Below are 14971 nucleotides of genomic sequence, written 5' to 3' on the forward strand. Positions count from 1 at the left end.
TATATATATATACACACACACACACAAAATGTGGTCAAAAATATAGTAAAATATTATTGTTTATTATATAGTTTAAAATAACTATTTTCTACATTCTTTACTCCAGTCTTCATGGAGTAATGATGCTGAAATTTTAGCTTTGCATCACTGGAATAAGTTACATTTTATGTATTCAATAATAAAATATTCTAATAACATTTACAGTATTACTGTTTTTACTGTATTTTTCATCAAATAAATGCAGCTTTGGTGAGCATATGAGATTTACATTTTTTATTATTTTTTTTTATCTTAGTCCTGAAGTCCAGTAGTCTCGACCAGCATAGTCCGATTTGCAAACAAATGACTTCTTAAGTTGTTTTTAATGAAACTCATGAGCTATTCATTTAAATCATTCTTCTGAGTCACTTACTGAATATAGCTTATACTTTGGCTTGGATAAAAATTTGTTTTATCTTTGTGCTAGTCAGAAGATGATGAGTGACCCCTGCTCAATCTTGGACTCCTGTCTTCAGTGTCACATGTGACATGATCCTTCAGAAATCATTCTAATATGCTGATTTTTAGCTCATTAATAATGGTTCTTATTATCAGTGTTGAAAATGTTTTTGCTTTTTGTGGATTTTGTGTTTCTTACCCCCAAAGTCCTGAGTGGTAGTGTATCACGATTTCAACAAAAATATTCAGCACAACTGTTTCCAACATTGATAATAAAAAAAATGTTTGAGCAGCAAATCAGCATATTAAAATGATTTCTGATGAATCATGTGACACTGAAGAATGGAGTAATGATGCTGAAATTTTAGCGTTGCATCACTGGAATAAGTTACATTTTATGTATTCAATAATAAAATATTCTAATAACATTTACAGTATTCCTGTTTTTACTGTATTTTTCATCAAATAAATGCAGCTTTGGTGAGCATATGAGAGTATATAAAACATACCAGTGTCAGCCCAGTACAGTTTATTCCCTTCATCTGTCAAGATCAGTGAAGTTGGCTGGACTGAATTACTCCACACCACTGTCCTGTTCTGTCCATTCATATAGGCACACTCCACCTGGGTCATGTGACCTTCCTGGACTTTGTTTGAGAAGCAGAGGCGTCCGCTGGGTGGGTCTAAAGCAATGGATTCAATGGCTCCGACACCGTCCTGTATTAACACACTGGTGTGTGTGCCATCTGGTGAGGTGACCTGCAGGCCAGGCAGCTTCTCGCTGCTCCAGTACATGTTCAGGGTGATCCAGTCCACTGAGAACGTGCGCAGCGAGTCCTTATGTAGCTGGAGCAGTGTCCCACGAGGCACCAGCGCTGTGTCCTTCATCTTGAAGAGCCCCACGACAGGCTGCCCGCCATCGGACACGTACAGAGTGAGGTCGTGCAGCACTAAATCTAACATGGTTGGCTTGTTCATGCTGGGAAGGTCAAAACGCCGATGTTCAGGCCAGTTCTTTAGGTCCATGGCGGCGTGTCTGTTCTGTAAATAAATCTGAGAGAGACAAATTGTATTAAAGTCTAATACACTTACGCACCACATTAGTGCTGTCAAACAATTAATCACGATTAATGGCATCCAAAATAAAAAAGTTTTTGTTTACATCATATATGATCGGTTTCTATTTATTTGCAGCGTTGAGCAATGTAGCTAATTACAGACATATCTGCTTATTTCTTGAATGCAACAGCGGATCAGTTAGAATGACCTCAGCGCTCAAATCGCTGGAGTTTTTGTTCAGGTGGTCTGTTCAGCACAAATCATTTAATTATAACTAGACGCGATGTAAATAAGAGAGTCATTGTGCAGCATAGAGAATTTAATTGATTATCACGTAACTTCATGAGATCGCGAGTGATTATAAAGGAAGCGTTATTTGCGCCATAGCAATACACAAATTATATATATATACTGTATATATATATGGGGTACAGAATTCTCACTAATTTAAGCAGCACCCTCAGTGATTTGATTCTGGAGCCGGGCCTGATAATTTGTAAACATAAGCAGGGCTGAGACCATGTATTACTATTATTATTTTAATAAATTGTGATGTTAAAAAAAATGATAATCTTTTGTTGGTCCCGAAACACCACAACACTGCTGTCAAACAGAAACAGTCCTAATCCTATTTCTGACCTTATGCTAGAATCAAAGAAAAAGTTTGAATTGTCATTTCTTGATTAAGCATTGCATAGTCTAATCCTAAGACAAATGACATGAACTGCACTATTATGAATTAGTCAATTAATGAACATATATGACTTCTAACGTCTAGCTTTGACCATAAGGTATTAACAGCAACACCTGTGTGACTGCAGTTGGAGAAAGAAACAGCAGGAAGGACGAGTCTTTGTGTTTGGAGCAGGTCAGTCCATCTTTATCCAGCAGCAACTGAGACGGACACTTGCACACAGCCTTCAGCCCCGGCGATAAAACACACAGGTGAGAGCAGTGCTGGGAAGCACATGGGTTAGGGATGCCCACTTGGAAAAGTGCATGAATGACCTGCAGATGCACACAAGCAGCAGTTACCTGATTTACATCTTATGCATCGTTCAAAGCAAGCAAATATAGCCTGTACTTTACAAATGTCTGAGGGGTTTCATTTGAATTTAATGATCACAGTGTTCAGGAGTACTTGCCTTCAAACCGAACGGCTGTCCAGGACGTTTGAGCAGGACTTGGTGTAATTTGCCCGTGATTTTGTGAGCTCTCTGAATGGTTCCTCTTTTGGTATCAGACCAGTAGACCTCATCATTGAATACAGACACTGAGAATGGACTGGGGGTCTCCATCATTTGCAAGAGCTGCGGAATTATGGAAGATGGAAAGGGAAAATGTCTGAAAAATGTTTTTAAAAGATGCTGGAATCTAAATCATTTTTGACTCTTGGATCCTTTTCATTTCATTAAAGACCCATATCTATCCAGTGGTGGACAGTACTTAAAGGGATAGCTCACCCAAAATGAAAATTCTGCCATCATTATATATTGGAGATATTTTGAAGAATGTGGGTATTGGGTAACCAAACAGTGGGGGGGGGTACTATGCAAGTCAGTGGCTACATCAACTGTTTGGTTACCAACATTCTTAAAACCCACAAAACTGAAAAGGAGTAATTACAATTTGATTAGGGTGTCTGTACTCAGGTAATTGATTTGTGTACTTCATCCACCACTCCATCTAAAAGACTCTTAACATTAGACTGATGGACAGGAATGTTTATCCAGAAACATTCTACAAGGAAGGCTACTGCAAACAGATTAGCAGATCATGTAATGTTTCGCCCTATTAGACATTTTCGAAGATGCTGAGGTGGACACATCCACTACCTTAATATCTCCTCCATCAGTATCGGCTGATCCGATGCACTTGAGTTTCTCATCCGTCCAGTAGATTCTGTGATGCAGGGAGTCCACCGTCAAACTGACCGGCCATCGGAGAGAGTGACTGACCAGCACACGTCTGTCTGAGCCGTCCATTCCTGCTCTTTCTATTTGAGCCTCGTCCCCAGATTCTGACCAGAACATCTTTCTGAAAGAAAGACAAAAATATCAGGGCCAACTTACATCGTAAGTAACATGCTAAAACAGTGATTCTCATGCTTTGTAGTGCCCACTGGTGGCTCTGTAAATAAATAAAAAAATGTGACAAAAGCATGATTATTCAAACCCTTCCTGTGGCAGCAGAGCGATGGAGCGGAGCTGCCCTAGATCTTCACCCAGGATCACCACACCTTCTGTGGTTCTGGTGGCGATCGGAGCCAGTCCCACTACACACACACACACACACACGCACGCTTACAGGTCATTCCCAATTCTGTGATGTCAAAACTTTAATACATCAACACATGACCAGCCTTATTTACACCCGTTTTGTGTTTCTGCAACATGACCAGTCTAGTCATGATCAGGCAGTATGTAAAATCAAATCAGATTTTATTTTATAAAGTGCTTTATACAATACAGACAGTTTCAAAGCAGCAATTTCAGCTGTAAAGCAGCTCTAAAAAGACAATGGTGTCATTATTCAGTTCAATTTAGTTCAATGTTGTTTCGGTTCCATACAGTAACAGTGTTAATGTTGCAAAGTTCATAAAGCATAAAACAATTTTAATTTATATTTTTAAGTTTTTTATTTTAGTTCAAAATTGTGATTTTTATAATTTAGTTGCCAAGGAAATATTTCTAATTTAAAAAACTTTTTTTTTTTTTACATTTAAATTTATTATGTAATATTTATATTGTATATTTTATTTAATTTCACTTACAAAAAACGATTTTAATATACATACACATGTGTATGTATTTGTATGCATGTTTAGGTATGTACTTGTAGTTAACAATAACACTGACCTTTAATAAAGGTTCCTTTGCTCTTCTGATCCAGTGACAACCATTTTATGTTGTCAGCGTTGAGGTTGATCCAGTACACTCTCTGCTTCTGCCAGTCATAGTCAAGTGACGGGACAAAATGCTTCTCTGACGAGAGCAGGACGTCCAGACTGGAGCTCCTCAGACCCAGCAGGAAGACCTCAGACTGCACAGACGCCAGCAGGTACGGCTCACCTGAGACAGGAGCACAACTTTCAACTAGAGTCTCAGCTTGAGTAAAGAAGGGTGAATGGATATATCTTGAAGTGCATGAGTGTATTAGAAATTTCATTATATTGAGAAAGTGCATTATAATGTGCATTCAAGCCATACTCATGATCTGAACACTCATGTGAAATATTCTAGCCCACAATGCAATGCACTTTTTTGAATGAATGAATGACGCATTTATATAGCATACTACATTTTGTTGCCTAATGCATACACTCTTACCATTTTTATAAAATATAGAGTGTATACAGCTCCGTTTGCATGCCATTCTGAACATGGCCTATGTTTTATATATTTGCTCTTGCTCGGAATGTATATACCTGTGATTTTGCAACTGTGGCCATCAGGTTCCAGAACATAACCGTGACTACAAGAGCACTCAAATGAGCCCTGAGTGTTGTTACAGTAGTGTGAACAGAAGTCTGGACGGTCCACACACTCATCCACATCAACACACACCACACCATCATCCACAGGCTTGTAGCCCATCCTGCACCAACAGCGCTATAGAAGGAAGATAAAAGCAGTGGACAGGAAGCACAAAATGGTAAGAAACTGCCTATTAATTAATTGCTTATTAATAAAAGGCCAAGCACCAAAGTGAGAGAGGTTGCATCTGATATTGGTGTACTATACAGAAACGAAGCTTATTTATATAACGTCTACAGTATGTTTACATAGTGGCTACTGCCACCAACTGGTCAACATTGATAAAATGCTTTTCAATTATGCCTTTTAGAGTCATTGAGGTCATTCATCAAATTTACTGAAATTTTTTTTATTCCATCCTACAAATTCTTATCAGATTAGGGTTGTATTATCTTTGGAACACTTGACAATTATTTTCCCCCCCCAAAAAATATATATATTTTTTTGACATCTCAAACCTTAGAGTGTAATGTATTAACATCTGACTGTGGTCAATGGTTGTAGAAATTATTATTTAGATCCTTCAAAACCTAAAGTGCTAAACTTATTATAAAACGGAGAGTTCCGGTCCTTGATTCTGATTGGTTGAGCAGCGTTCGAAGCTGTTGTAAATTACACTACAAACACACACCTTGGTTTACTTCTGTGTGTTGCTCGGCAACCACTTTGTTGGAACCACAACCGTTTCTGAGGAACTACATTGTTTGGTGGAAGAATACTGTTTTTATTTATATCATTACACTTTATTTGCTGTTTTATTCTGTGAAACCTTACTACGTATATGGAATTTTTATAAAAGCAATCCGCTTTGCGTCGTGCCTAACAACGCCCCTTAGCTGTTATAAATTCACAGTAAACCACGGCTTCTTGGGGGTTATTGCTTTAACAGTTCATTCAAAAGTTTGGGGTCAGTATAATTGTTTTTCCCAAACCAATTACTTTTATTCAGCAGTGCTAAATAGATTTAAAAATGACAGTAAAGACATTTATAATGTTACAAAATATTTATATTTCATATAAACGCTGTTTCTTTGAACTTTCTATTCATCAAAGAACCCTGAAAAAAGGATGCACTGTTTCCACAAAAACATTAAGCAACATTGATAAGAAATGTTTCTGGAGCAGCAAATCAGCATATTAGAATTATTTATGATGGATCATGTGACACTTAAGACTAGAATGGCTTAATGGCTTCTGAAAAATCCAGCTTTACCATCACTGTAATAAATTATATTTTAAAATGTATTAAAATAAAAAGTTGTTTTAAATTGTAATATTTCACATTACATTTTTTTACTGTATTTTTTTTCCCAAATAAATGCAGCCTTGGTACAGAGACTTCTTTCAACTACATTAGAAACATCTTATCGTCCCCAAACTTTTGAACTGTAGTGCAAGTTATTATTAGTCAAAATTTCTATGACTGGTAGATTTTAATATTCAAAGCAGACATTTTCTAACATTAACAGAAAGAGGAATTCATACCGTGCCTGTAGGTGTGCTGTGGCAGTCCTGTGCACACTTTGACTGTTCAGAGCATTTGTCTGTCTGGCAGGTCCCGCCCTCATCAGAAACGTCCAGACAGTTAGTGACTCCATTACAGAGCTGAGACGGGTCCACACACCCTGAACTACCACACTGGAACAGATGAGGAGGACAGGACACACTCGGACCTGTCAAAACACACCAGCTTCAGATTCTTTTCAAATGGACTTTGAGAGTCATTCCACAGGAATAATTGGCAGAATACAGAAAAACATCAAAAGTTGGACAGAAATGCTATTTACAAACATTATGCAGTTGGGGGTTTCAGAGGTGATTTAATGATATTACACTATCATTCAAAAATTTAGGGTCAGTAAAAAGTAAATATTTTTAGTCGGCAAGGATCCATAAAATTGATAAAATGTGACCGACTTTTACATTTTTATAAAAGATTTCCATTTAAAACAAATGCTGCTCTTTTGAACTTTCTATTAATCAAAGAACCCTGAAAATATATCAATTTTCACAAAATTATTGATAATAAGAAATGTTACAAATCGGTATATTAGCCTTTTGAGACCCGGCAAATCATTTTAGGAAAAAAATTAGTATTTTTTCCATGTCATTACATTGTTTAGAGCATTAAAAAAAAATAAATAAATAAAGTGAATTTTTTTTTAAATGATATTTCATTCATAAGTTATGCTACGTCCTTGGCAGAGGACATCGGGACTCAAATGTTTTATTTTTTTTTATAAAAAGACATGAATGAACATGCATAAGCAAAAACAATTGATTTTTAAAAAAATAAAATAAATGTAGTTTTCAGGATTTTTTTTTTTTTTACCAACTTTGTATAAAGATAATTCTCAACCATGTTATAACAGAATGATTTGATATACCATTTTTCTTTATGCAACATGTGTGTAAAATGGCCATAAACAGGTTTTCTCATTATATATAATGTATCTATAATCTAAATCTAATTTGCATATTAATGTGTTTTTGGGGCAACATGTATTGAAAAAAAAAATTGTAATAATGGGAGCAATAATTGACAAGATTTTCATAATTATATATAATATTTCATAGGAATATTGAAATATAATTTCTTTCCCTGTTCATTTGTTGTGTCTCCCAAAATGCGTAATAAACATGCTTTTAGTCCCGGTGTCCTCATATGAGGACATGTATGAAATCAACGTCCTGTTTCGTAACAGAAAATCATATTTTGATTTGAAACCCCATAACATTTTCCTGAGATGTTGATTTATGACACACAGTTTAAAAATTTGTCCGATTTAAATGACAATTACAAAATATTATCATATTTCCATAAGAGTGTCACTAAATTAATATCAAACATTTTTGAAGACCAAGGAGAGGGAGTGGTCATGGTGAATTAAAGTATGAATTAAAGAATTAAAACTGTGGCATGTACAGTCTCAGAGAAATTCACTAAAATATAATGTCCTCATATGAGGTCACAGGGTGAATAAATTACATTTTAAAATATATTCACAAAGAAAACAATTTTCATGTTTTATAACAGTTTTAACTGTATTTTTGATTACATAAATGCAGCCTTGGTGAAAAAGAAACTTTTCAAAAACATAAAAAAATCTTACCAACCCCAAATTTTTGAACTGTAGATTTCCTTCATTTTAGTCTAGACTCTAGACAAATGTCCCGCCAGTTATTCCTGTGGAGTGACTCACAAAATTCATTTCTAAATCGGGATTCTTGAAAGTATAGCTAATCAGAACCCCAAACACACTTTTTAAACTTGAAAGTTCTAATAAACACAAAATGCTTTTTCCTTCTGTAATATGACCAATTTCTGAGTCCAACAAGACATTAAATGAGAGAAACTTTTATTTTTTTTAAATTGGGAAGTGTCTTTATATCTATTTTAAATTGAATTTCGCTACCTATATGCTTCCATACAAAATATGTTCCACAGATGAAAAATGCATAAAAGTTTGGAATGACATGAGGGCGAGTAAATAACGACACTTTTCATTTTTTGGTTGACTATACCTTTAAGGGTGCTGCATGTAATTTTGTCTGCACTAAAGCAAAAAAAAAAAAAAAAACATGTTTGCAGATATTTAGGAAATGTGCAAAGTTCACATACTTGTTTCTCTGAAAATCAATGCTACAGCCAGTTATTCATCTTTGAAATGCATGTTCTGTGTCAGAATGTCTGTTTTTGTTTTGGTCTGTGTGATTCAGTCCACTGCCAATTTACCCTGGGTTGCCAGTTGGTGGAAAACACAGCGCATTACAGCCATGGAAGCCAGCAAAGGAACTGTGTCAGAGATCACAGATTCTACCCGACCTATAAAGCCTTGGCATCCATCTAAAAAACATCGCTTTGTTGCCTTCCATTGTTAATTGCACTCATTCATGTTGTGTGTCTTCAACCTGGCAACCCGTGTGAGCGCTGAGGAGGAGGGAGCAGGGGCCTGTTTCATAAAACAAGTTTACCAAATAAGCCAGGCTTATTTCAATTAGTCTGACTTATTTTGAACCAAATCAACTGACAATGTGTCAGACTAACTGAAGCCTGGCTTATTTGGTAAACTTATGAAACAGGCCCCAGGAGAGACAACCCTCTCCAATATTTTGAAATTTGGACTGCAGTACCCATTTCAACCAGTAGCTGTCAACATTACATACTGCACCTTTACCTACGCAATGTAATGAGATCATGTGACAAATGTAACACTCTCAGAAAGAAAGGTACAAAAACTGTCACTGGGGCAGTACCTTCTCAAAAGGTACACCCGTGTACACCGTTTACCTCTAATGGTACATATTAGTAGTACCTAAATGGTACATATTTGAACCTTTTGAAAGGTCAGCTTTTATACCTTTTCCCCCCTCAGAGTGTAGGGTTAATTCAGGATAAGTCGTTTTTCCCCAGTCATCTCAATGACAAAAAATGGCCCGATTTACCTGAATTCACCTCACTACTTTTGAAAATGTTTATTGTAGCATATAGTTTCACATACCATTATGTGAAAAATAGTAGGTAGTATGCACTAATAAGTGTGCTTGTTTACATTCTGAACCAGATTCAGCCAGATGATTTTACACTTCGTTCTAGTTACAATCCAGTAATACTGCTTTTTAACCTAATTCAAACCCCTACCACAGATTTCCTCATCACTGCCGTCAGCACAGTCTGCGTCTCCGTCACAGACAAAGGATTCTGGGATGCAGCGGTTTTTATCGCAGCGATGACCGCAGCCCTCGTCCGGCTTGAAGCAGTCGACTTCATCTGAGCGATCCTGACACTGAGCCACACCGTCACACACCTGCCGGCGCTCGATGCACTTCTTACCATGTGCACACTGAAACTGACCTGAGAACAGATGGAAAAAGGGGGAAGTTGTGGCCTAATGGTTAGATCAGGGCTGTCCAAACTCGGTCCTGGAGGGCCGGTGTCCTGCAACCTCTGCAGGACACCGGCCCTCCAGGACCGAGTTTGGACAGCCCTGGGTTAGAGAGTCGGACTCGTAACCCAAAGGTTGTGGGTTCGAGTCTCAGGTCCGGCAGGAATTGTAGGTGGGGGGAGTGAATGTACAGCGCTCTCTCTCACCTTCAATACCACGACTGAGGTACCCTTGAGCAAGGCACCTAACTTCCAACTGCTCCCCGGGCACCACAGCATAAATGGCTGCCCACTGCTCCGGGTGTGTGTTCAATGCTGTGTGTGTGCACTTAGGCTGGGTTAAATGCAGAGCACTAATTCCGAGTATGGGTAACCATACTTGGCCACATGTCACTTCACACTTTAAAAAATATAATGCTTTTGAATTTTGCAAACTAAAAAAATAAATAAATCAGGCAGCCTACCAATTCGTTTTTATCTTTTTATCAATGTGCAGATTTGCTTTCCAAATCGAAAAAATGGTCATCAGAACTTAACCAGTTAATCTGAGCATCAATTTATTGTTTCCACAATGAACAGATTTATTGATTCTAAGCCATTTGAATAAATGCATTAAAAAAAAAATGATTATTTGAATAAAATAGTTGCAAATAGTTAATAAATTATGCCCTTTTTTGAGTGCAGAAATCTTGCATGTTTAATAACTGACAAATATGCATCACATTGTTTATTAGTTTAAGCCTATGTTAAAAGCGTTTAACAGTTTGTGTTAAAAATGTGTAAATAGATGGAATTTTTAATATGGAATCAAATTCAAATCTTAAATTTAGACCTTTATTCTTTATTCTAGGCCCCTGGAAATCAGTTTGAGTGCCAAAAATGGTCCTCTAATAAAAGTGTATAAAAACATACCTATGCTGCAAACAGCAGCACATTCTTCTTCATCAGAGCCGTCAAGACAGTCATTCTCCCCGTCACACACATGACTGTACAGCACACACTCTGCTCCATCCTTACAGGGTTTGAAGCCCAGTCTGCAGTGCAGGGGAACACGATCAGAAGCAACTGCTGCCTGCACACATTCAGCTAGAGCACAAACAAGTCAAAGCAAATGAATCTCATGCAATCTCAGCACAGATTCCCATTATACAGTAAAGCAGTCATTTGAAATTCATTTTCTATTTAAATGAACACAAATTAAAGACATTACTACAAATACTACCAAGATGTATAAGCACAGTCTTCACATAATTGTAGTTTTTGTTGAGGGAGAAACTGTTATTAAAGTAATGCCACAACGCAAAAAAAAAGTTAAATAAGAACAATTGCCTGCATGATCATAATGCAACCTGGTATTTAATAGGTTTTATGAGATTGGCATTCAGGCAGCTTCAAATTTTAGCTAGATTTTGTAGCCTATTTTAACGTATGCAAATAAAGGCAGTGCCTCGAAGAATGAAAATTACAAAGATAGCCTACTATGTACAGTAGCTCTTAATAAGTAAATAGGAAATAGTCTCGATTGGTATTAGTTTGTCGCATTCAGTGACTTTACCTATTGCTCAATTTCTAGACAAGAAGGTAAATGTTAGACTGAAGGTTAATGTGAGACTCGCATCTGACCTCTCAGAAGCAGAAAGATCCCTGAAGCGACATTCAGCAGCACAAACAAACACATGACAGCAGGGAAAAGCGGGTCAACCCGTGTCGGGTCGAGATGTGGCGCTTTAATCGAGCGAACAGCTGAGATCGATGCGGCTTAATTGATCAGATGACAGCAGACCAATGAGTGATGACAGATTTAATAGTGAAAATACGTTTAATAGACTGTGTAATTGAATTCATTCCTATAATTTAATTATTTTTTTATTAATACTACATTTTAGTTCGGCTACTACTAAAAAGTCATAGGCCTAATTAATATTAAGAATTAATTATATAACAATAATAATAATAATAATAGCCTAATAATAATAATAATTATTATTGTTGTAATTATTAAAATAACGAATACACGTAATCAGTGTTGGGGGTAATATATTACAACTAACGCGAGTTACGTAATCAGATTACTTTTTTCAAGTAACTAGTAAAGTAACGCATTACTTTTTAATTTACAAGAGAATATCTGAGTTACTTTTTCAAATAAGTAACGCAATAATATATATATATATATATATATATATATATATATAGTTAGTTAGTTGTCCCGTTCTTACGTCTGCAGCGCTGTGGCTTTGTAATTGACATTCCCAGACACTAGAGGGCGATAAAGCGCTGCTCTCTCTTTTAAAACCAGGATCAAAATGTCAACAGAGAGAAGAAACGCGCAACAAAGTAGCATCAAATGACTTTGAACTTTGCCTCATCGATAGCATTTCTTCTAACTTGTTTTTGTAAAGAATGTGAATGATGAACCGGAATATGGATCATTTTAGCACACTTATCGCCGTGGTGTCAGGTGTAACGGTGTTGTATCTCTTTCACTCAGTCTTTTACGCTTCTCACATCTCATTTAAAAAAACGCACACAGTCTTTGACTCCCAGAAGCATTTGCCAGGTTCAGTTTACCTCATGACCAGATACATTTATGAATCTCTCCGCAAAAAACGAGGAACAATGAGGAAAAACAAAGACACAAATGACGAGCTTGTTTTCACTTTGGTCAACTGCAGGTAAAGTTGTTGACTTCAAGAAACTTTAATGTACATGTAATATATAATATATTTAAAAAAAACTTTATTGTTTGTATATTTTATGTTTGATATTTTATTTACAAACTAAATGATAATAGAGTACATGTACTGTATATTTTAATGGCCACTCATTATATATTTTCATATAATGTTAAAAATGTTAATTATAAGGTGTTTTCCAGTTGTTAATTGTTGTGGATTTGTCTGTAGGTATGATGCCGTGTCTTTGAGGAGGTTCTGCAGTGTTTCAGGTTATGGTTGGGACTATCCTGACAGTGTCTTCAGAGACGTTCCCTTGTGCTACCCTGAGTTTCTCTTCACCAGACTTCTCACTATGATTATGTGCTCGGAGAGATTCAAACTAAGCCCTTTGGGTAAGATCTTCTGGCCCTTTTCAGCACATGGGTCAAGCACAACCCCTGTCAATAAATAGAAAGGAACTTTGAACATATTCAGAATCAGTCCTACTGATCTTATCAAATCCTCGAATCAAATAAGAGCCTACTACTGAACTTATTTGTTCAAAAATATATTTTTGTTTTTCTGGTCAGATTTTATTTAATTCATATATGATTTTTATTTGACCTCTATATGATACAAATTCAATAATAATTCCTTTAGAATTCTTAAATAAAATTTCTCAAATCAATCATTGTATATTATTGCAGCGTATAATATACAATCAGTGTATAATAATATAATATCAGCTGGTCATTATCACAAAATAAACAGCAATTTGACGTATGAAAATATTGTACAAGAAATATTTGTTACCAGAATGCCTTTACTGACCAATCAAATAGTCCAGAGAGCTGTGGAGAAATATTATATATCTGTTAATAAACTTACAGAATCCAGATCAATTACAAAGAAAATCTTTTTACTGCTAAAGGCACATAACCCAAGAGATGAGAATAAATATGTGATGATTATGTGATAAAATATGATAATTAAATGTGCTATGCCTAGTGTAGTATTATAGTTTTTATTAATACTTTTGAATTAGTTGTCATTTTTATATATTCTGTTTTCATTTTTGAACATTTTTGTTGTCATTTTTATTAGTTTTAATTTTTTTTAAACATGTTTATTTCGTTTTTTTAGTTAAACTAATGAAAATGTTGCCTTGGCAGCAAGCTGAAATTAAAAACAAATATTTATTATATTTTATAATATATTTAATTTCAGATAATATTTACTTTATTCAAAGTAATGAAAATTTTTTTATTGTTTTTGTTTGAGTTAACTATAATAACCCTGGTTATGCCCCACTGATGGCCATTAAAAGGAGAATCACTGCTACTTTCTGCAGGTCTGTTGAGTGTCTGTGAGAGTTTGAGTCTGAGCGATGCCTTGGATGAGCTGAAGAGAGGGACGTTCTCCCAGCAGGCCAGAGTGCTGGAGTACAGGACTGTTAGTGCTGGAGTGGAGGTGGATCTCGTTTTAACTGCATCTAGAGATCAGCAGACCGTTTGGAGCAGCACACTGACTCTACTCTCTCCTAACAATACATACAGACCTGATGCTCAGCCTGACTTAGAGATCACCCACGGTAAGGGAGCCAATGGTATTGAAGACTGCAGGCATATCAGTCGCTGTGAGGAGCTGTTTTTACATGTCCTAATGCAGGACACTTTCATCAGACATTTTCATTTACTGTATGAACTGAACCGGTGTCTTTTTCCAGATCCAGTCTCAGAGAGATGCATCAGCCTGGCTGTTCCTTGGTCCTCAGGTGTGCGGAGCACCTGGGTGTATGGTGACCTTTGCCCTCTGCCTGTGTTTGTTTGGCTGGGATTTACCCGTCCCACCACACACCCGCTGTGGATGTTCTCCATGTGCATGGCAGAAATGGAGAAACACAAAGGCAAGTAATGTTTGAAGGCCTATTCACAAGAACAGCAAAATGACAACATGCAAATTGACAAAAAACGCCTCTTTACCTTGCAAATTTCTTTGTAGGTCCGTAGGAATACACTGCTTGAATGTATGATGTCTTTCACTCCAAAAATTTGCATTGTGTAAATTGTCCCTTTCAGATTTATTATTTAAAATAATGACATTATTACTATTATTTTATTTTATAAAATAATATAAGTATGTATCATTATATTTATTAATATATTAAATTATATATTAAAATATATTAATATATTGATATTAATATATTAATGTTAATGCATTAACATGATAGTTATATATATATATATATATATATATATATATATGACAATAATATAAAAGCATGTTTATATCTGCTTATGTATTAAAATATATATGTAATTATTTTTACAAGTGTCCCAGATCATCTCTCAGATCATCAGTCATTTTATCCTGTTTTTTTTTTTTTTTTTTGG

The 14971-nt window shown here is 35.9% G+C and overlaps 2 protein-coding genes across 3 annotated transcripts in view; one reads left to right on the forward strand and one right to left on the reverse strand.

The window, feature by feature from the left end:
* The window catches only part of LOC107704910 (low-density lipoprotein receptor-related protein 2-like), a 14441-nt gene extending 2807 nt beyond the window's left edge, over positions 1-11634 (reverse strand). The window contains exons 1-11 of the mRNA XM_016507958.1: positions 11542-11634; positions 10831-11004; positions 9666-9888; positions 6519-6723; positions 4925-5108; positions 4356-4568; positions 3673-3772; positions 3333-3534; positions 2643-2807; positions 2305-2505; positions 948-1491 (exon numbers count right to left, since the gene is read on the reverse strand). Of these exons, the coding sequence (XP_016363444.1) occupies positions 948-1491; positions 2305-2505; positions 2643-2807; positions 3333-3534; positions 3673-3772; positions 4356-4568; positions 4925-5108; positions 6519-6723; positions 9666-9888; positions 10831-11004; positions 11542-11596 (2266 nt within the window). The 5' untranslated portion in view covers positions 11597-11634. The remainder of the gene's footprint in view (positions 1-947; positions 1492-2304; positions 2506-2642; positions 2808-3332; positions 3535-3672; positions 3773-4355; positions 4569-4924; positions 5109-6518; positions 6724-9665; positions 9889-10830; positions 11005-11541) is intronic.
* Positions 11635-12206: 572 nt separating this feature from the next.
* The window catches only part of LOC107705059 (uncharacterized), a 3754-nt gene continuing 989 nt past the window's right edge, over positions 12207-14971 (forward strand). Inside the window, exons 1-4 of one of the 2 annotated variants that reach the window (XM_016439739.1) lie at positions 12207-12593; positions 12825-12988; positions 13927-14166; positions 14302-14485. In XM_016439739.1, the coding sequence (XP_016295225.1) occupies positions 12328-12593; positions 12825-12988; positions 13927-14166; positions 14302-14485 (854 nt within the window). In that variant the 5' untranslated portion in view covers positions 12207-12327. Of the gene's footprint in view, positions 12594-12824; positions 12989-13926; positions 14167-14301; positions 14499-14971 lie in introns of both variants that reach the window. The other variant, XM_016508193.1, reaches the window with a different exon arrangement.

The sequence above is a fragment of the Sinocyclocheilus anshuiensis genome, unplaced genomic scaffold, assembly GCF_001515605.1.
Source record: "Sinocyclocheilus anshuiensis isolate Anshui unplaced genomic scaffold, SAMN03320099.WGS_v1.1 scaffold117, whole genome shotgun sequence".
NCBI lineage: Eukaryota > Metazoa > Chordata > Actinopteri > Cypriniformes > Cyprinidae > Sinocyclocheilus > Sinocyclocheilus anshuiensis.